The sequence below is a fragment of the Antedon bifida genome, chromosome 11 (genome assembly GCF_963402885.1).
Source record: "Antedon bifida chromosome 11, ecAntBifi1.1, whole genome shotgun sequence".
NCBI classification, from domain to species: Eukaryota; Metazoa; Echinodermata; class Crinoidea; order Comatulida; family Antedonidae; genus Antedon; species Antedon bifida.
In genome coordinates, this window is record NC_136236.1 from 12,006,121 (window position 1) to 12,029,299 (window position 23,179).

General features: G+C 32.7%; 4 protein-coding genes across 7 annotated transcripts in view; 2 read left to right on the plus strand and 2 right to left on the minus strand.

Annotated features, from left to right (window-relative positions):
• LOC144855138 (dedicator of cytokinesis protein 3-like) overlaps positions 1–5,454 on the minus strand; it is a 37,292-nt gene extending 31,838 nt beyond the window's left edge. For all 4 annotated transcript variants that reach the window (XM_078712942.1, XM_078712943.1, XM_078712944.1 and 1 more), the window contains exon 1: positions 5,353–5,454. In XM_078712942.1, coding sequence (XP_078569068.1) covers positions 5,353–5,389 — 37 coding nt within the window. In that variant the 5' untranslated portion in view covers positions 5,390–5,454. The remainder of the gene's footprint in view (positions 1–5,352) is intronic.
• A 523-nt stretch (positions 5,455–5,977) lies between these two features.
• Positions 5,978–12,115, plus strand: LOC144855554 (uncharacterized). Its single transcript, XM_078713448.1, has 15 exons — positions 5,978–6,082; positions 6,423–7,041; positions 7,160–7,306; positions 7,405–7,467; positions 8,348–8,457; positions 8,592–8,699; positions 8,788–9,012; positions 9,112–9,198; positions 9,506–9,621; positions 9,825–9,903; positions 10,073–10,162; positions 10,373–10,480; positions 10,743–10,901; positions 11,037–11,098; positions 11,202–12,115. Exons 2-15 carry the CDS (start codon positions 6,438–6,440, stop codon positions 11,260–11,262), a joined length of 2,019 nt encoding a protein of 672 aa, XP_078569574.1. The 5' UTR covers positions 5,978–6,082; positions 6,423–6,437; the 3' UTR covers positions 11,263–12,115.
• Positions 12,116–12,292: 177 nt separating this feature from the next.
• Positions 12,293–19,637, minus strand: LOC144855146 (dynamin-1-like protein). The gene is made up of 16 exons (XM_078712962.1): positions 19,428–19,637; positions 18,741–18,798; positions 18,522–18,608; positions 18,104–18,225; positions 17,835–17,921; positions 17,448–17,610; positions 17,188–17,268; positions 16,798–16,865; positions 16,520–16,624; positions 16,227–16,432; positions 15,810–15,930; positions 14,926–15,162; positions 14,386–14,709; positions 14,110–14,170; positions 13,781–13,992; positions 12,293–13,391 (listed from the first exon to the last, which is right to left on the minus strand). The coding sequence occupies exons 1-16, from the start codon at positions 19,527–19,529 to the stop codon at positions 13,335–13,337; spliced, it is 2,091 nt and encodes a 696-aa protein (XP_078569088.1). The 5' UTR covers positions 19,530–19,637; the 3' UTR covers positions 12,293–13,334.
• Positions 19,638–21,976: 2,339 nt separating this feature from the next.
• Positions 21,977–23,179, plus strand: part of LOC144856120 (NACHT domain- and WD repeat-containing protein 1-like) — a 187,846-nt gene continuing 186,643 nt past the window's right edge. The window contains exons 1-3 of the mRNA XM_078714088.1: positions 21,977–22,079; positions 22,530–22,732; positions 22,814–23,117. Coding sequence (XP_078570214.1) covers positions 21,977–22,079; positions 22,530–22,732; positions 22,814–23,117 — 610 coding nt within the window. The remainder of the gene's footprint in view (positions 22,080–22,529; positions 22,733–22,813; positions 23,118–23,179) is intronic.

Below are 23,179 nucleotides of genomic sequence, written 5' to 3' on the forward strand. Positions count from 1 at the left end.
GTTTACACATTTATAATTAGCTATCTAAGGCTTTTTGATTTATCCAGGAAAAGACTATAAAAATGACAAAATACACACGATGTAAAAATAACATTTAGAGTTTCTGACGTTGTCAGTCATGTGCACAATGATACATATTGTTTTTGTTTCGTTTTTAAGTCCCTACTTAAAACCACCATTAGCAACAACATATCCTTCTTATTGTTTCATTAATAACTTCCTTAAAGATATTAAGTATCTAAAGATTAAATGGAAACAATAATGGTGAGTTACCAATGTCTACATTTTAATAAAGTTCATATTAAAATCAACAATTTAGTGTGGTTTGGTAAACTGTAAAGAAGAGATTGCCAGAGTGTAATGGCTATATTACAATATACTGCTATCACTCAATAGAGACTCCAATTTTATGGGGTTCCCATTTTTAGGAAAGAAACGCAACAGTGATAATGACACTGAAAGCTAAAATAAAAATATTTATTCTCACTTCAGTACAGTAGAGTATGAATGATGAAACTATATTTATATATAACTATAACTTTATTTAAGTGAATTGATAAAATCTAGCTAATTATTATGAATCACACAAATTGGGTAACAAACCATAAACTGATCTACTACATCGTGTTACACACGTCATTCATCACCACTCAACACAACATGAAGTGAAACAAGTGTTGTTGTACTATAAAACACTTTGATAGTAACCCATTATTTTTTAAAGCTATATTTCAGTTTTACATCTAAAGACAATATTTACTATCTAGTGTAACTACAGGATGTCAAATAAAATGGCCGTCAAGTAAAATAACAAATATTTTAATCAATCTATACCATAGTTTAATAACAAGTATAGTAATTATTAATTTAGCAAGAGTTAACACACAACAATTAATTGGAGTACTGGGTCATAAAATAAAACATAATAAAAACACAGAATAAATCAATAAATCAATTAAATAAACCAGATGTTACTGCAACTGAAATAAAAATTATGTTAATAAAATCTGATAGAATCAATAAATAACGAACTTAGCAGCACTTCTTAGACACAAAACTTATTCTACCAGTAGAAAATGTCAAGGCGAAATATATCATTAGTTTCACTTCTAAACCAAATAACAATATGTAGCTCAATTTTAAACAGTACAAACTGTGTGTTCTATACATACTTTTAAACCAAATGCATTGTCAATTCATAGATTTTGTATATAATAATTATTATCACTGGACATGTGTTTTTTATAACAGAGATCTCCATTAAAGGGTATCTTTCATCCAAATTAAACCAAGGCTGTATCTGAGTAAAAACCAACCATGACATCATCATCAACTTGTGGTGATTCATATATTGTACAGAATATAACAATCAATTGAACACATGTGTACTATCTATCAACAAATAACCACCAAACAGAAAACTAGGAACATGTTTTGATTGTTTTAAAATTATAATTTTTAGTTTACATTGTTTTGTTTGCACAATAAATCCACAAATTAGCTATAATTTTAACAAACAACTGCTTTCAATACAATTAGTAAATTTACATTAAACTGAATACAATGTGTATAAATACATAAAATTGGCCAAAAAAAGTACAAACACAAACATGACAAACATGTTGATTTAGTACAACTTCCTTATTGGATCACTAAATAAATGTGTTTGTCTTTGCATGGCACACTATCTTGTTCAGATTATCATTGGATTCCAAATCATTAAGCAGTTTAATATCTAAGCTTCAATGCTTTTTTAATTAAATTTGTATACTGTAATTATCTTGATTTGATTAAATTCACAAGCTACTTGTATTCACATTACAAGTTGATTCGAATGCAAACCATTGAATACAATCGGAACAGGTTCACAAGTTACTCCTCAACCATTGTTTGTCTTCTCGGATAATGACTGGAGGTCATCTGGCCCGTGTGTACTTAAAAGAACCCATTTTTTTTCTCGGAAGAGTGGAGGGTGATCTGGTCCCTCTCAGCCCCTGTCGTGGATAGGCGAATGAGCACTGTTTGGTGGCAGCTGTAGGACACAAAGGGACTCCTAGTGGAGGGGAGAAGAAATGTGTGTCGTACAAACCTGTGAACAGGCCTATCCTAACATTTATATTTATAAACAATTACCTTTACAACAAAACTGGTTTACTCAGATGAAATTTTAAAAATTGTCAATGTGGATGTTATTTTGATTTTTATAAATTTCACAAATTAATGTTTTGTTATTGAATAAGTTGATGCAAATTAGCATTGGTCTTTGTTTGTGAGATACAGTAGGCATACTGAACATAGTAAGAGTATAATCATGTACAGTACATTAGAAAGTAAAAGTCTGCCAATCTCCAAGTTGTGTTTACAAGCAATAATCATAGTATCCCAGTTTCAAATTCAAGTATCACATTCACAGATCAATTATTTTATATTTTATTAATTTTACACCTAAATAAATTCCTGTCATTTGATTGGACGATTGTGGGTCATATGGCGAGCAATAGTACGCACTATCATTCAATAGTACAATTTACTATGGTTTTCTGATTATTAATTTTTTACTAATAAAGACCTTGATGCCACCAGGATATTTCTGTATGACGAAACGTAGAATGATCTCCAAAGATCCATTGATCCTGCTCGTAATGGCCGCCACCTTGGATACCGGAAGATTCCAAAAACCTCAATCATTTTAAATGAAACAAAAACGTTAGTGTCCTTGCTCAATTTAATTTACTTTAATACAATAATTGTTGTACAGTAATAAAAAATCCCACATTCAAACATACTACAACGTCTATGTTTTCCCATTCCCTATATTTAAAATAAATTTCCTAGACAGGTTCTTTGTTTGGAAGTAGTACAGTAAAACTAAAATCCGTATTATAACCCCAGATTTAAATCATGAAGAACATGTTTAATTATATTACAAGACTACATAATCTGATTAAATTCTTAATCCTATATTTTAATCCCTGTATTCAATAGCATTGGATAAAAGTAAACAAAGTTTAGTCTGTAATTGACAAGGATAAAGGAAACCCTACCCTTGACTGGAGCATACATTATATTTAAGGAACATCTAGACTGAATGAGTCATAAACAAACTTGGCTCAGCTCCACCTTATTAAGTTCACACTTAAATAGCAAAAATGATACTTAAGAACACTACTGAAAACTGCAGTTATTTTCTTTCTATTTTGATGTGTTGTTCAGGTACAGTAATACAGTACTTTATACAGTAGTTCTGAGTTAAATTCAATTTACAAACAATAAGCCAAAGGCTCAAACCGATGTCTCACAATGAAAACAACAGAGAAACAAACACAACCACAGAGAAACAAACACAACACAGAGAAACAAACACAACCACAGAGAAACAAACACAACCACAGAGAAACAAACACAACCACAGAGAAACAAACACAACACAGAGAAACAAACACAACCACAGAGAAACAAACACAACCACAGAGAAACAAACACTATACTATTCAAAATATTAGCAATTTGGAGTAATGTCCTAAGTTATAAAATTTGGCAAAACATTTGCAGGGGGTGTAGTAATAGAGTAGGTAACATTAGAGTCCTGAAATGCATTAGGCAATCTTAACTAAATTGCCACACTGCACTGTCTCCTTAGGGAGGTGATGATCCCACAGCTCAAATAAACTCTTTCTACTCTGATACTTATTGCAAGGTGAAACATGAAACATACAACATAAGAATAGGGAAAGTACCTAAACATTTTGGACATAAAAGGTCAATCGGCCAGACCCATAATGTGCGACATGATGCCAACATTGAGGAGTGTAGTCTAGGGATATATCTAGGGATACAGGTCATGGGGGTCATGTTGTACCACACACTAACAATAACTAGAACATTTAATGCAACATTGTAGTACGGAACTAAGACAGTCTACAGTGAAACTATGTTGATCGTGATATGGCAGATTCTTATCAATAATTAGGTCAGATATTTGCTTATTAAATGCATTTTAACTTTTTTTTCAAGGATGACAAACCAAAATAGTTTTTACTATAAATAAAATGTGTGTAGATCTTGAAAGTAACTACACTAATTATCATTCTCTATAAAGTCTAAGGAAAATTCTATTTTTAAAAATAAAAAATAACATTTTGTCATTTATTCCAATAAGCTTCTTTTAATTATTTTAATTGGTAAAACAAGCATTTAAATTGTAAACAAAATATTTTTTTTAAGGCAAAAACAATTTGTAATAATACTTTTAATAAGCTTTAAATTATAAGAAATAATTAATAATTTAGTTCCATATCACATTAGGACATTTTACATTTATTAATCTTAGGAAAACTACAACAATATTTAAATAAGGTCCGCAGACAGATTAAATTGGGGAAATGTACCTAAAACGTTACCTCTAAGTGTTCAACAGTTAACCCTTCAAAGATAATACATTTACATAAATAGATTTTGATTAGATAACATTCATAGGAAAAGACAAGTATGATTTTTGTACCTATCATGTTTACTATCAGGAAGATAATAACAATGCAATTATTTAGTACATATACAGGTAAAACAATATACTATATATTTCCGGTTATTGTTTGCAATGAAAATAACAATTTAAAGATGTAACACAACAATTTCTTGGCTTTGTTTTATAAATATTGAATTACATGGTATAGAGATAGTAGATAATATTATTAAGACGTTGGTCAATTCTTTATGCAATGTTAAAACAAACCCTTTTAAAATACACTGATCATCACAGTATTTGGTTCGCAAGTGAAATGAAAAATGTTTTTTTTATGTCATGGATGGTAACACGCCTCCTTGCAGAATAAGGAACTATTTTTAAAGTCATTTCTGAAAGTTAGTAAAAATCATGAACACACACAGTTTATAATATTAAGCCTACAGTAAGTTTTCTTTTTTGGCACTACTTTACTTACTTACAGGTGTTTGTACAGTACTTAATGATTTTTAGTATTATTTTATCTACAGTATCTAATTTAATATTAATAATACAATATTTAATAACAACATTATTTTAGTGACAAATATTGAACAAGTGCATATGAGTAATATAAATGGTTATTGAGTTGAATGTTTTAATGCAAGTTATAAATACAATATTAATATAAAATAGGTTGCTAGTGCCTGGGCGTTATTGTGTAGCCTTAGCTAAGATAAGCTCAAAAGGCAGACGAGAAGGGCAGCAGGAGGAAGTTAACACATCCCCCTCGAGAAGTGTCAGCCGCTAAACACCCAACCGAGGTAAATAAATGGTCCGAGGATATGCACTACAAAATGCACCAAATGTCACAATATTACGAGAAAATATAAACATAATATTAATCTTACCAATTCCATATTTCTTCTCGGTCGTTCTAACCCACATTTTTCTCCGGACAAAGTTTAATATTCCATGATTGTATAGTTTTGATTCATGTCGCGACGCAGACGATGATGATACGGAAGTAAAGAAACAACACGGTTTTTATCTTATAAAATAGCGGCCCCTATAATATCAACATGAAACTTCCGCCTCTCTCCTTTTTCTCCCTCCCATGAAAAATAATATTTTCTATATTCCTTCGTGCTTAATTTACAATATTTAACTATCTACAACATAATCATTATCAAATCAAATTAATTAATTTATAAATTTCGAGAAACCATGTCATATCCTCACCGCTCACGTTATGATTCCTAAACTAAACTCTTGTTTTGTGTGATTTTTAAAAATTTAAGAATCTAAATAGTAAAACGTATTTTTTACTAAACTTGTATAGAAATTGAAAAAAAAACGTTCTTCTTTTAATTGATGCAGAACAGCAGAAAGATATATTTGGAGTACACTGCAAATAATGTTCTTAATAATCTTTATCTTGTAGTCAAAGATATGACTTTTTGAAATATTTACAGAGGGCGCTATGTATTTTTTAAATCAACGATTAGGTCGAATTGTTAAAATGACCTGGCAACCTTAATTCCTGTTGCGACGGTGAATGTAAACAATTTTTTGGGTAAAAATGCAGTTATTGGTCAAAAGTAAACGCCAGCTGTCTCCTCATTGGTTTCAAGTTAACGGGTAAATTATGTACACTGGGGTTTTTTAATTATTACTTTGTTCGATTGTCATTTAGAATTACAATTTAAAGTTACATTTTACAAATTAAAGCAAGGCTACATTTTAGGCGTAAATAAAATTGTCTCATATTTAGCAAGCCTTTTCCTACAGGCTAAATGCCTGTTAAAGTAGCATGCCAAGCAGGTCTAGTAGCCTAGGCCTATAAATTAATCAATCAAATTAAACATTTTTTTAAGCACTGAGCCACATTCAGAATCAGAAATATATAATTTTTGTTTTGATAATTTAATGTTTTATTTTGCTTGAAGATTTTTGGATGATTTTTCTTAATATTCTGCAGAAAGAAATTGTTGAAATGAGCTCATCACAGAGACGGTGCTGTGGGGAATCACATAGCCAATCAGAATGCACAACAACCAATGAAAAGAGTAAAAAGAAAATGAGTCGAAAGAGAGAAGGAAATCAACTGGAAAATGACAACTCACTTGCATTAGATCTTAGCAAAGTTGAAAACAATAATATGTTACCACAACCAAAGAAGTCACCACGTTTAAACAGAACATCTGAAAGAATACCAGCGGAATCAACATTTAGACAAAAATCAACAAACATAAAAACACTAAATTCGGGCCAAATACCAAAAAGTACAAAGTTGAGACATGTTATGGACAATTCCTTGAGTAAAGTTGCAAGACCTCACAGCAGTGTCTCAAAAGCAAGTAAATTAAGAAAGGACACGTCAGGACGGATACGACCTGGAACAGCTCCTCTGATTAAGGTGACGGAGCCATTGCCACCACCAACAACCCCTGTGATTGAGGTTACGGAGCCATTGCCACCACCAGCTCCTCTGATTGAGGTGACCGCACCATTCACAGCTTGGTCAGAAACAGAGCTTCTAGAAGCAATTGAAAAAACAAGTCTTGTTGAAGATGATGATTCACAGTCAGTGATTACAGGTAACAACAACATATTTATACATGTTTTATTTTGTTTTTATTAATCCCAAACAAAATGAACTTTTTGCTCTAGAATGCTACATGTTTACAGATATAATGATTTAGTGTATATTTATAGATACATCATTACTGCCTTGTTCACAATTAAATGATGATGTTAGCGAAGACGAGGAACACACACTTAAAGACCCGATTCAGAAGTTGATGGAAATTCCACCCGATGACGGAGAATATGACACAGATCTTGACGAAGAATTCCCTGCAGGTAAATATAGCTTCCTGTTATGTGCATTAATAACCTTAAAAACAAGTTGTAATACCTTTTGTTATTTAAAATATGTATTAAAAACTTTTGAAATTCAGGTCAACAAAAGGAATACGACTCTACAGGACGTACCATCTATTTAGAGCAGTGTCAGGCTGAAGGTAATATTATCTTGTAACTTTGAAATGCAAAATCAAATGTTGATATAAAGTTTGCGATACACCACGTATATTAGTTCTGAAAAGAACTGTTGAGTTTCTAATATACGTGGTGTACTGCAAATTTATATCAACATTTGATTTAGCCATGCAAACCTTCAAACAAAATAAAATGATAACCAATTCTGCTACATTAGTACACAAAGTTTTCATTCATTCATTCATGTTTACTGCCTTTATTTCTACCACAGTTTACCTAACGTTGGATTATGTAAGTTAGTTGGTACATCCATTTGTTGTATCACTGTTTTTATATTAGTTACACTTTAATCAAGTCAGTGGCGTAACGGCTATGAGCGCTCACTGGCTAAACCCAGGGCCCCTGAGCAATGCCCAGAGGAAAAATAGGCATTAAATATGTCGAAAATGCTAAAAACGCCCCAGGCCTCCAGCGTTGGAGGGCCACTTGGGGTTCCTAAACCAGGGGCCTTAGGCCTCCGCGTTACGCCACTGAATCAAGTGCACTCTATATTAAATTATTAATTTACTGCTTTGCTTCTAACTTTATAAATGTTATAGCATAGTTATCTTATTAGTTGTTTATTTTTTCTTCACATGTTACACATATTCCATTCCTTGAGAATAATGTAATGTGGATAATAAACACTGTAACACTGCCAGACTGGGATAGGTAGCAATTGATGGTGCAAAGCATGGGATTGCTAGTTAATAATATTTCAATGTACATTTTATTTACTGCATATTGTATACAGCACACAGCACTGGTGTAGATATTACTTATTTATTTTAAGCACTTCATTGTGTTAAATTAGGAAACATTTATATTTACGATAACAAATTGTAAAATGTTTATACAATGCAGGAGTTGATCCCATATCGTTTGTTCTGCGTAACTTTCATCAACCTAAATTGCAGTTACGTCATCATTACATGTCCGCAAGAGAGGTTAAGCCTCTTGCGCAAGCTCTTGGGGTAAGTTATATAAATACACATAAAATAGTAAGTTATATAAATAGTTATACATACATATAAGATAATAATTTGCAAAATTCACTCCTTTTAGTTTCCATTTCTGAGTAAAATTATTTTGGTTTTTTTGCACTCAGAGTAACTCATGTATAGAAGATTTAGACTTGAATGACAACCATCTAACTGAAGAGGGCGCTTTAGCTATTGCAGTTATGATGCGAAACAACAACTACATACACAAATTGGTTTGTATTATTTGTTGAGACCTTCAAAGTAACGTACCAGACTGCTAATGTATAAATCACAACAAATAATATTTTTGTCTATTAATAGGACTTATCGGACAATGTGATTGGTCGAAAAGGTGCAGCGGCAATGTCGTTCATGTTAGAGAGTAACTACACACTTAAGAAGCTGTGCTTAAGTGGTAATCACTTAACAGATATTGATGCTTCGATTCTGTCCAATGGTTTAAGAACCAATGGTACACTAACGGATCTGGACTTAAGTTACAATGAATTTGGAGAGTCTGGTGGTGTGAGTCTAGGACTTGCTATGGTTAGTATCAATTCTGTGTGTCTCAAAGTAAAATAAATAAAATAATTCTCATATTTAACATGTTATTTTAAATAATTCCTGGTATCATATTACATTTAGGCAGCAAACGATGGCTTAGTTTACCTAGACTTAAGATGGAACAGCTTACGTGGAAAGGGAGCAGTAGCAATAGCCAATGCACTGAAGGTACAGTACACTAGTAGCAATAGCCAATGCACTAAAGGTACAGTACACTAGTAGCAATAGCCAATGCACTCAAGGTACAGTAGACTAGTTGCAATAGCCAATGCACTCAAGGTACAGTACACTAGTAGCAATAGCCAATGCACTCAAGGTACAGTACACTAGTAGCAATAGCCAGTGCACTAAAGGTACAGTACACCTGGTAGCAATAGCCAACAGTACACTATACAGTATCAACTTGTTGTGAAAAATTGATGAATGTCTTCACGAGGTGAAGAAAATAAAGTTAACATTTTTTTTATTGTGTCAGGTGAACACAAGTCTTGAAGTTTTAGATTTGTCTAAAAATGCAGTTGGTTTGCAGGGCTGTATAGCCTTTATGAGGTCATTAAAGGTCAACCATGGCCTCCGTATTCTCAACTTAAGGTACGTACCACAATACAAACATTCAGTCACAATAATATCACATGCCATGTATAACATTCAGGTTGATATTTCACTATGTTAGTTTCAGTTTATATGTTTCATACTTTCAAAACATTGACTAATTATTTTATTTTCCATTAGTCATAATCATGTGAACCCCAAGCTACTCAAAAACATTGACTAATTATTTCATTTTTCATTAGCCATAATCATGTGAACCCCCAAGCTACTCAAAAACTTGCACTTGGTTTGAAGAAAAACACTAAGCTGGAGGTGTTAATGGTAAGCGAGTAATTTTAACATATTGTTTTTTATGACTTCAGCTGTCGAGTCAAAAAGTCATTCTATACATGCACATAACTTACTGAATGTATTGAAAACAAAACAAAAATTATATTTTATTTTATCTGAAAAAGTGAAGGAAAACAAATGTCATTCTTTCTTTTTTCAGTTGAACAGTAACCCGATCGGAGATGAAGGAATTGTTGCTTTGCTGAAAGCTCTCGTTGTGAACACATCTCTCAAACTGCTCAACCTCATGGTACAGAATTGTTTTGGGTTACTCTATAATATATGTAATAATCATAAACTTCATTAAAACTTTATATTTACATACGGTACATGTTAAAACATTGTTGAAATTGTTGCACAGCCCAAAGAACAACCATTTGTTGATCTGCTTCTGTGATTAAATAAAGTTGAATTGAATATTGTTGTTTACTTTTAATATTCATATCAAATTTCTCGACAGGATTTTTCAGTTTCTAAGTCAGTTCACGAAAAGCTGAAAGAAATTCAAGAAGATCGAGATGTCTTTATTCTGTGCCGAGACCCACAACGTAACAAACCTGATAGCAAGGTGTGTGTAGGCCTAAATACTGTTGAAAGAAACTTGGTTTAAAAAAAACATTGTTAATAATCTGTTGGTTTGAATACATTATATTTATGATAAAGCTTAAAAAAGTGTACCCAAATATGGTAGTGATATCCCCAAATATGGTAGTGATATGACATCATCATGTCCATATATGGGCACATCACATTTTGTTGTCACATAAAGTTTGATAGTGTAGACAGAGCTTAATAATTAACGTTTTGTTGCATTATTTTTGTCCTGACAGGACAGCATAATTGCCGTGAGTGTGGTTAATGAGTTCATCAACAAGAACCAGACGCAAGTGATAGATAAATTTTACGCAGTGGATGAAGAGAGAACAGGTTTCATTTTAGCAACTCAGTTTGTAACAACTCTTCTTGAAGCAGGATGTGACGTCAGAAAAGTAAGTTTTACTTGATACGTTGCTAAACAATGGCGCTGCTTTAAAATAGTGTGTTTGTTCATAAAAATATTATAATATCTCTATGGTTTGTAGGCTGGTGAATGAATGAAAAACGATATTTTTTTTTCTTTCCAGTCTGATTTGAAGAAAGTATTGACCATTCTTCAAATTGAAGATTCTCATAAAATCTCGTACAGGTAAGCCTACTAATGAAATGAAATATTTATAATATTTTCTGAAAGATTAGGTGAAGCTATTTTACCAATATATAATTACATATCCATTTTTTTTTCTTTGTAGACATATTTTAAATGGCTGTTCAGCGCTTTGTCGAGATACACGTATTGGAAATACAACATGAATACAGAAAGAATTGTTACTATATAATTTATTGTGTGCGTACATGATCATGTTGTGTGCGTACATGATCATGTTGTGTGCATACATGATCATGTTGTGTGCGTACATGATCATGTTGTGTGCGTACATGATCATGTTGTGTGCGTACATGATTATATTGTGTGCGTACATGATTATATTGTGTGCTTACATGATCATGTTGTGTGCGTACATGATCATGTTGTGTGCGTACATGATCATGTTGTGTGCGTACATGATCATGTTGTGTGCGTACATGATCATGTTGTGTGCGTACATGATCATGTTGTGTGCGTACATGATCATGTTGTGTGCATACATGATCATGTTGTGTGCGTACATGATCATGTTGTGTGCGTACATGATCATGTTGTGTGCTTACATGATCATGTTGTGTGCGTACATGATCATGTTGTATGCATACATGATCATGTTATGTGCGTACATGATCATGTTGTGTGCGTACATGATCATGTTGATTTGATAATCGCTATGCTGTGTCCCCAAGTCTTCCAAAAAGACATTCCAGAAAACATACTGTTTTCTATTTTATAATAATATTAGTCTTTCAATAAGCTACAAGATTGTAGCAAGAATATGAATTACCTGTGTGAGAGCAAAGTCAACTCTTTCACCCTCTGTGTGTGTATACTAGGTTTGTTGTGCTAATATTTTAACTTTGTATATTTAATATTTAGAACCAAAGATTACTGAATGCTGTGTGTGAACTATACAATCTGTAACCAAACTTGTCTTTTTGTGTGTGAATAAACTATCAGTTCTTTCTACATTTACTGTGTTTTGTAATATACATTAAAATCTATTAAATATTATTGTGCCAGTTTGATTGGGAATTTTAAAACTATTATTTAACTTTATATGCACCACACTGTATGCAAAAAATGAATTGCAACTGCTATTATAGCCAGTGGAGCCTTCAACTATGAAGTTTGCTCGTAACTATATGGAAGAAGAAGGAGAAGAAATCACACAGAAGAAAGATTACAAAAGAGTTAAATCTGAGATAGGATTAATTTTAATAGTTACCAAATGTCCTTTCCTTAATACATAGTTTACAGATACCCCAATGAATATTAAATATTAAGGACCGCCTTTAGAAATCAACAGGAGAGTGTTGGATATTCTTGGATGAAAAGGTTTAACAAAAAGATATGTAGTAAGTAAAGATTTTTCATGACATCTGCAAGAAACTGATTCAAAAAAATATAAAACATAAAAAAACAATATTGAAGCACCTAAATAAATGTACACTCCACAAAAAAGCAACAATATTTACAGCACAATATTGTGTGAACGACACACAGGATTAACACACCATGTTGTCATGACAACAGCAAATAATGACCAGTCTCAAATTAACAATCAAAATAAATTGAAAATTATTTTTTTTGTTAATCAGAATAAATGTGACAAACATTCCAATGCGCTTCGGTTATCAATCGTATTTGCATGATAATTTGATTTTAAAATGATATTTCATTTTTTGATATAATTCTATATTGTTATTAACTACACTAAGCATTTTAGTATAAAATGCACATACAAGTATATTGAACATTTAAAGCAGGCCAAATGTAATAGATCTTAATTTATAAATGTTATACAATCTGAACAATTACAACTCACAGATTAATAAGGTGGGTATTGACTTCTTACCATACATTTTAGGTCAAATATTATCTCAGTATGCAATGTCAGGGGTCAAGACTTCTTAACATACTCCAAAGATATTTTGTAAATCTTTTAATACACCCTACATGGATGCATGCAAACAACTTTCAAAATTTGAAAATAGTTTTTTTACTATACTACTATGCTATAGACATTCCCCGAATAGTTCATTACAATCCATACACTGTTACCTCAGTGTCAATACATAAAGTTTCCACAGTAGAATGAATACTGCAGTTACTGCAGAAACTTTATCTCCTTACTGTAATGTATTACTGTATATTGCTCCTTGAGTGTGTGAAATTCAACTCACGTTGTCATCAATGCTTCATGCGGTACTCAACACGTGTGCACTTGCGCCCTCTACCACATGTGCGTCTCTCGTACCTCCGCTATGATCTGACTTGCCTTTTGCAATGCCTGTAAATAAAAACAAAAACAATTTAAAAGTAAAAAATAGACTCTGATCCACGGCTTCCACTATCAAACTATTTCATTGTGCATTGTATTATAATCATATTTTGTATGTGCACCAGCGAAAGAATAACCCTGTGTTGATTTGGACTTAAATTAAATTGACAACAACTAGCAAATACACAACTAAAATACGCAACCTAAAATGTCAGCTTAAACAATCCCATAAGATTTTACCCAATTTTGATTTCCTCTTTTTGACACGTGGATAATAGAAATAATATAGGAGACTAATAATCATTTATTTTCATCATCAAACATCACATTATCATAGGCCTATACATTTTGTACCTAAAATAAAAAACTTCCGATAATCATAAATTGCAAACTCTTACCCCTAACATCTTTGCTGCTTCTTTTCTCCGTTGAACCATCAGCTCAGACTCTTTTAGTAGCGTACTTATTTGTTCTTGTTTATATAATTTACCAACCAGTTCACTTTGTAATTGGTCTCGTACATAGTTCACCAAGAAATGCATGATTGCCTTTGGTACACTGTCTTGGATGTTTTTACGAACAATTAGAAAATAGCTGTTGATCAGCTTCTCTGCAATCAAACAAATTAAAGAAACCATTTATTTTTTATACTCAATGAGAAGAATCCTCAAAATAATTTTGTAGGTTGAAAATATAATCTATAAGAAGAAAAAAAATAGATACATACTTATTACATCAACATCCTTCTGTTCTTTATTTGATAGTTTTCTTGCAGAAGGTAAAGTTGGCTAAAAAAAACGACATTAAAGTTAGATGCAAGTAGTTTTGTTTTATGTATTGCTTCACAAGACATTGATTAACCTTGATATTATCTTTTATTCATGATAACATTACATGTGCTCTACAACATAATCCGCCATATTGGAGGGCGCTATCATTCTTTATACATGCAACAATACGATATACTATAATTACCAACAGATATAATACAAACACAACATACCTCATCTGATAGAAGATTAAGAGTAGGTTGTTTAGCCTCCTTGTGAGGGCTGTCTGTAGGGGTACCTGACCGAGGTCCAGCCTTCCAAAATGAACCCCAAGCTCGGTCACTTTCTTTCTGACCATCTGAAATTGAAAGCTGTGCTGCCGCTGCCCTTGCAAGCTGCCTATCTTTCTCAAGCTGTTCACTCGATGACACCACATCAACACGATGTTTTTTAACGTCATTGCTTTGATGAGCGAGGGCGTTGATTACAGCAGCGTCGACGAAGTCAGGGTGTTTTGTGTTTATGTACGCCAGTTCAATACCCACAATATTTTCAACCTGAAATTTAACAGTTGAACATTTTATTAGGTAATTTATACAGTTGTATAAAAAATTTAACTTTCGATAAACCAAGTACTCACTGGTTACATTTCAACTATTTTCAGTAGCCTTGGTCACGCAAATGACTCCCGAGTATTTTTCGAGAATTTATATTGTATTACTGTATGTCACTCTTTATTGATTATATAATGATAAACTTATTTAAAACTTTACCATAGTGTTTGTAGTAGGCAACCTTTGTCTCAGCAGTCTTGTGACAACTTCTACGATGCGATCATGAAGCTTGGGAAATCGTAACATCTCTTGCGTACCGCAATGTTGAATAATTCGCTGCATCTCTTCGTGTACAAGCTCGACGCACCGTAAGCTAGGCTCTTCTAAACGTCGGATCTGTCTTTTTACTAGTAATTCAAATGAGACCTCTGGTACAAATAAAGCGGGTCTTGGCCCCTGAGAAAGAAAACAAAAAAGGTACTAATTAATTTGTGTGCTTTAAGCGGGTCTTTGCCCCTGACAAAGAAAACAAAAAGGTACTAATAAATTTGTGTGCTTTAAGCGGGTCTTGGCCCCTGATAAAGAAAACAAAAAAGGTACTAATAAATGTGTGTGCTTTAAGCGGGTCTTGGCCCCTGATAAAGAAAACAAAAAAGGTACTAATAAATTTGTGTGCTTTAAGCGGGTCTTGGCCCCTGATAAAGAAAACAAAAAAGGTACTAATAAATTTGTGTGCTTTAAGCGGGTCTTGGCCCCTGATAAAGAAAACAAAAAGCTACTAATCATTTTGTGTGCTTTAAGCGGGTCTTGGCCTCGATAAAGAAAACAAAAAGCTACTAATCATTTTGTGTGCTTTAATCTTTCACATCATTATTATTGTATACTTGTTTGTGAGCCACAACACAAAAACAAAAGAATAACATGAATATTTAAATTGCAAGGCATTGAACTAATAAAGAAACTACATTTACTATTAATGTATGATATTATACAGTTTGTGTTACACAACGCACCAGCAAAGAATGACATAATATATGACTTACAGACATTGCATTGATATGTATACCTTCAAAACTAAACTTATGAAACAAAAGCCAACTTACCGTAGCATTCCTAATGGCTGTTAAAATATCAATAGTCTTAAGACCACCCAGAGGATCAATACCACTCAACGTACGACCAAACGTTTCATGAAAAATATAACATATACGAGCACCGCCACATCTGGAAAATAAATTGCAAATTACAATCATAATTTTATGTGACGAACCCATATGGACATGATGACGTCATATCACTACAATATTTGGGCATATCACTGCCATATTTGGGCATATCACTGCCATATTTGGGCATATCACTACCATATTTGGGCACATCACATTTTTGTTTTCAAACTAGTTTAATAGTGTAGACAGGACTTTCCTGAAGATAGTAGATTTGTAGGCCTACCTACTATACTAACCTCACAGTTGTCTGTTACTTACATACTAAGATAATAGAATGGTAGGCCTACTTACAGTTCTGAAATTTCAATATTCTTTGAGGTTCCTTCAATGGTTGCACAATATTCCGAGGCAAACTTTGTTGTGATCTGTAACAGAGTCTGGGCTTCATCCTCGACAGGTTCCCCAAACGACTGCAGCAACTGCTGGAACTGGGAGGCTAACACATTGACCCTTGTCTTGAGGTCAGGTAGGCAGTCTCTAATGTGATGCATTAACAGCTGTTGAATTTCAAACAAGAAGTTGAGTAGTGGTGTTTTATTTTTCATTTATGTTTTTATTTTAATCTAAATGTTTTTGTAACTTACTCTATTTAAAGTTTTTGCAAGAAACATTGTTCCATTTCTATTGGCTAAAGCTGGGTACTTTCTCTGTAAAAATGCTGATTCATCTCTACTTGCTTCGTCTATGCTCTGTAGAAAAATAATGAAATAATTAAAACCAGATTACAGTTAGCGGAAAAATAACATAATCAGCACTGTGCTCATGTTACAGAGTTATCAAAACGATATAGATTATCTGATAACTTAACCATATAAAACTCCCTTTTGCCATTTGTATAAACATTAAAACAATATCAGCCTACCTTTTTGTTATTTATGTCCATCTGACTTCTATTAACAATACCAATTATACCCAGCTTAACAGGAATCACTGAAATGTAAACAAAGCAAAACATTCAATTAATACAAACTGATGATAATCAAGTGAGTGGCTGAGCGGTCAAGACAGTGGAACCGTCCCTCTGGTAGACCAATCTTTGACTGAAGCGGTTACCCAGTATAAATAAATAACAAATTCCAAAAATAAACTCTTTTCCATCAATAAATATAGGGAGGACTGTCCTGGTAGGACATTAATTACAATTACCCTAGTAACATACACAGCCACTGATCATAGCTGTACCATCGGAAAAGGTTACCCAGTATAAAATAAATAATAAATAAGTTTTAGTTTACTGAAAGTACAAACTAACCTCGTCCACATAAAACATCAACTGCGTCTGTGCCAGCATCCATCAAATCCAGTTTAGTTATCACTGCCAATGTCCGACGACCTTACAAAAAATATTGAAAAACAACTGTGACCTACATTGTATTTTTTATTTGTTTTATATATGTTATATGACAACACTGTAACGTATGGTGAGAGTCAATAAAGAATTATACAACTATTGTATAAATCAATCATATAAAATAGGATATTATTATGGATGAAAACAACTAAATATCATACCATCAGGGTCGACCTCTTTAGCTAGTTTGAGCGCTTCTGACGTAGCAAGGTCCGTGTTAGCGGCTGTAACCGCTAAGATTATTGAGTTGGGATTACTGATGTACTTAAGTATAATTGAACGCACTTGTTGCTCAATGTCTTCTGGTTGATCACCTACAGGTACCTAGAAACAAATATATCAAACTTACTTTTAAAAATAGAATATATTTAAATTTATTCTAAGTCTATAATTTTGCTTTAAGTCTGTTACTCTGAGCAAATATTGTTGCATATATTTTGTCTTAAATCTTAGATGATGAAGTCCAATCCTCAAATCAAAAGAACTGATTTGAAACAAGCTTCAGTTTTCTACTTAAGCATGTGTTTTTAAAAGCAAGTTCTTCTTACCTTAGTAAGTCCAGGTAAATCCACCAGTGTCAGGTTGAGTACCCTGGTGGAGTAGATCTTAAGGTTGATAGGCTCAGGTGAAATGCCCTGCAAGGTAATATAATTCATTCTTTTTAAAACTGTTATAATAAACCAAATAATGAAAGTACAATTTTATTTTTGTTGTAATAATTCAACTGACAACTGTGCGCTACACCCTTCATATGAACCAGGAGAAGACACAAAATATAGTAGGGTTTCAAAAAGTATACATTTTTAAAGACTTTTACCTTATTTGTCCCCGTCATTCTCTCGGTTTCCGCTTCTAATTCATTTTTTATTTCTTCAAAATCTGTGTAAATTTTGTTTTTTGTGTGCAAGAATTTACCCCATTCTTCCGCTTCTAACTCTTCTAAAAATAAAGTAAAAACAATCATTTAAATTGCAATTTCTGATATAAACATTTAAAAATAAATGATGTAAATTTTGTTACGACTTGTTTTGTTTTTATATATTTAGACAAATTGCCAAGGATAACAATAAGCGAATTTCCTTCTTAAAGGTGGCAATCCTGTTCACAAGAGAAACATATACACAAGCTGCTCTACATAATTAATTATTTAACTGTATACAATGATGGTAGAATGATTTTTTGATGATGTTAGTGTGAAAATGTTATTGGTGGTAACAATGATAACACATCCCTACCATCTCCTTCTAATACTGATTTTCTATCTTCTGGATCTATGTGAACCAATTGTAAGATTGTTGGTCTTCTTGTAACAATTCCATTTCCTAAATAAAAAATAAATTCATCAGTTTGCTACAAAGAGTCAAATAATAATTATTTTCATCTAATAATTCTGCATTTTATATTTAATATTGTCACAGTTCAACCACATCTATTATTGGGTTTTGCGTCTTTACCTCTTGGAAGAAAATCACGTCCAACCAGACTTTCTAATACAGAACTTTTGCCACTACTCTGAAAATGGAAACAAATCAAAGAATAAATCAATAGCATATTTATTTTAATTTTTTTTTATTTCAACTATATTTTATGAGGGTGGTCCATCCAGCATCAGCTGATCATTAGGGACCCTCAAACAATACAAACAGTAAATACAATATAAACTATAAAAACACAAAATAAATATATATATATAGGCCTATATAAATATACAGTTTGTTGTAGGAAAAAGTAAGGATTTTATATCATAAAAAAGACATAATAATATGAAATGTTACAACCTTTTATGTAAGATATACGATTTAATATTGTTTTGAATTTATCACTAATTAATAGATAGTAATTAGAGATACCTTCTTTCCATAATCTCATTTTTCAAATTAAAAAAATATAACAGAGGCCTAAAATGTTTTAAATAAATAAATGTTTAATTAAAAGTTTAGTTTAAATACAATTCTATAAACTAGTCTTAAACATGTATTTGGTGTTTAGTTATGAATTACTGCCCTGCCCAAGTCATCCGCCCCCATAAATGATGTTGAAATGATAGGAAGATCACTTCCTTTCAATAAAATACACAGGCGGTTCGATGAGAATTTCCCCGGTTAAAAAAGTTCAATGCCCGTAAAACAAAAGTTGTTTACCTGGGTTCCAATAACAACAATTTGTGGTAATTGAATTGTATCTGAACCAACTGTGTTGAACACATCTTGAAGCTTATTTATCACAGGAATTAACGCTTCCATTTTAATTTCCAACGCAGAGCAAATAGAAGTAAATAAAGACAACAAATTTCACCGGGGATGGGAAAGCCCTTTTTTTGGTTTCGTTTGTGACCTTTCAACTCAAGAGTACAGTCGTTGAGTGGGGAGATAAATGATTGGTCCAGACGCTAACTGCTAAGTTGTTGTCTAATCAATGGAGCGTGACAGCATTGTCATGTGCTTTTGTTTTGATTGATGAAGTGCAAATGTTTTGTGTTTCCAGGAGACAGCATAATAGCCCAAATTAGCAGTCTCGTTTAAAATATAGCTTGTATTTATCTGAATATGCATGAGTATAATGCAATAAGATTGCACATTTAAACTGATGAGGTTGAACGACGGTGGTCCTGTCAAAAACCGTCCCGTTTGGGGAACAACAAAGGCACCGACGTAGGTACCTAGATTGGTCCTATTCCGTAACCAATCGCGGAGTCCAAGGTCACAACAGTCGCACAGTGAGTCAACAAATTAAATTTTTAGTGTACCAACCAAGGACCTATAAATTATAGGTCCATGTACCAACCAAGGAGGTATAGGGATTTGAAATTAACAACTCCCTGGTTTTTGCAGTTAAATGTTGTGTAATGCACATGTAAGTTATTACATAATTTTCGACAGACCAAAATGATATGGTTTTCTATTTTTTTATTAAGACAATTAATAAAGCACTTAAATTAACAGTTACATACATACATTACAATTTAATTGAATTATTTAAATTAATTTTATTGATATAATGGCTCAGAAGACTCTATTTAAAAAAGCATGTAAGTATGAGTAAAAAAGTACACAAGGAAGTAATTAAAAATTGAGTGGGGGATGTTTGGTTGTTATTTGTTTAAAAAGCAACAATTATTATTCTTACAAGCATGACCTTGACATTCTGTACATCCTAATGATACATAAATTGTTATGCCATTCTACAATTAGTTATTACAAACGAAGAGGCTTTTTTTAACCAAACTTATAAAATATACTGTCATAGAGAGACTTAATTAAATTAAGTATCAACCCACTTAATCATTGCAATGTCGTGGTATGTATTCTTTGTTTTACTTATTTATGTAGTTTTACTTTAGTATCAGAACTTTAAAAGTTTATATGTTTAGGCCGGCGCCTGTGATTCAATATTTTGTAGATACAGTGCTAACTAAGCTTCCTGTTATGCCATGCTTTGATGAGGTCAGTTGTTCCACAACGCTGCCTCCTGAAATAAGACAAAACAATATTCATATACAAAATATTTCAGAAAAGATTGAATTAATCTGTAATAACTTAAGTGTGATGTATTGTGAAGTAAAATGAATGAATGGACTCACAATACAATGTTTCTTTATTCTCATTGAGTATGTCTTTGTTAATTTCTTTAAAAGGTTTTCCTTTAAGTTTTATTTTTTTGTGATAAAGTGTTTTATTGGTGATTCCTTTTTTCATTTCTTTAAAAGATTTTTTTAAATTTTTTAATATTTTTTATTTCATTTCAAAACCAAAACCAACAGCAAACAGAATTCGCCAATAACAGGAGGGTTAAATACAATATTCTCGTGCTAATTTTGTTTTGCACATAATTTAGATATGGATAAATTATTATTGTAAATGTATCAGCATAAAAAAGATTGTTGCCATTAATATTTATTCAGTTTTTTTCTACACAATTGTAATCAGTCAGCAATACATTTAAGATTCAGTTCAATTCAGCTGCATTCATTTGTACCCATTTTTATTTTCAAATAATTAGCACAGAACATATACGCTTCATTTGTTTCTTTTGTGAAGGTTGCTTAGTGATTATCACACACACATTGATTCAATAACACAAATAATATTGTAATTAATAAACTGCATTGTTACACACAAACCTACAGGATAACATGGGATATGACGATATATTTTAAATATTTTACATATAATTGTTATTGTACAATAAGTGAAACTGAAGGTAATATTACTTTTCCATTTCCTGACATCACATCCTCAATTAATATTCTACTAATACATTGAGGAAGTCAGGAGTGTTGTAGTATAATAATCCAGCTGTATTTAGGTCAATCTATAATTGATACCATTCAGTTTTGTACTTCTCTAGGCCTACTGGTTTTTTTTAAAATAAACTAGAATATAAATAAACATTATAATGTGTCAACTGCATACACGCATGTTAGCTTTTATATACCATTGTTGTTATTTAATATTCTTGAATCAAGTGAGTGACACTATAGGAAGTATACTGATGTTCAGTTGTGTGATAATGACAATCATTGTGTTGTGACACCACAAACCCACCAAAATGACCTTCTACACTGACCAATAATGTCCAACTGATAATCCACAATGACAATTTCCTTTCCAGATCAACGTATCAGCTCAAGTGATAATTTATGATTTTGTTCTTTTTTAACAGTTCAGACAAATGTACAGACAGTAGAAAGATGGTGAATGACATCAAGAGGGCTGTGTTGCTAGGCAAGCTCAACTCTTTGCCAAAAGTACCTTCTAAGATTGTCAGAATCTTTGTTAGTTCAACATTTGGGGGTGAGTCAGGGGTAGAGGTGGGTTGTCATCAATTAGGGTGAGTGAGTCAGGGGTAGAGGTGGGTTGTCATCATTTGGGGGTGAGTCAGTCAGGGTAGATGTGGGTTGTCATCAATTGGGGGTGAGTGAGTCAGGGGTAGAGGTGGGTTGTCTTTGCTTGAAGAAGTGAACATTCTCACTATCTGTTATCTGTGGTGTCTGGACTTAGTGCATTATAATTGGGATGGCAATGCTCAGAAAGAGGACGTTGTTAGGATCTGCGGACCTTGTGCTCTTTGTTTGTGTTTAATGTTTAAACTGCATATTGCTATCATATGGACTAGCTTGGTGGATCTGCCCCAATGTCCTAACTCCCAGTAATGATATGATTGCAATCAAACCTGAGCAAAAGTTCAGAAGTTTCTATCACATGATAATAAATATTACTATAAATAAATGTTACCATTAATAGATACTGTGGCAGAGAGGAATATTCTACTTCAGAAGGCATATCCAACGTTGAAGAAATGGTGTCAAGAAAAAGGCCTAGACTTCCAGGTCGTTGACATGCGATGGGGTGTGAGGGATGAAGTTAACGACGATCACATGACGCTGAATATCTGTCTACGTGAGATTGAGAACTGTCAGAACCTATCAGTGGGACCAAATGTGCTGGTAAGTATTCTGATTTGATTTACCGCAACGAATCAACAGTATGTTATAAATTTTGATTTATTAACTGTCTGTTTTTTTTAGTTTTTGCTTGGTCAGCGGTATGGCTGGAGACCGAACCCAGCCGCCATTGATGCCGTAGAGTTTGAAACCATTTTGAAGTTTGCTAAAGATGATGAGAATGACCATAGTCTTCTTGAGCGTTGGTACCAAAAAGATGACAATTGTGACCCGCCAGTGTTTGTACTTCAAACTGTCACGCAGGACAGAAAAGACGACTGGATTAGAAACACTAACAATATAAGCATAGCGTTGAGAAAAGCAGTTAAGGGCGCCATAGCAGCTAATGAAATCGGACAAGACAGAATGAAACATTATTCTATGTCAGGTAATACTTATAATTTAAAAAACAACACTATTTTTTATAATCAGTAGGCCTAGAATGGATAC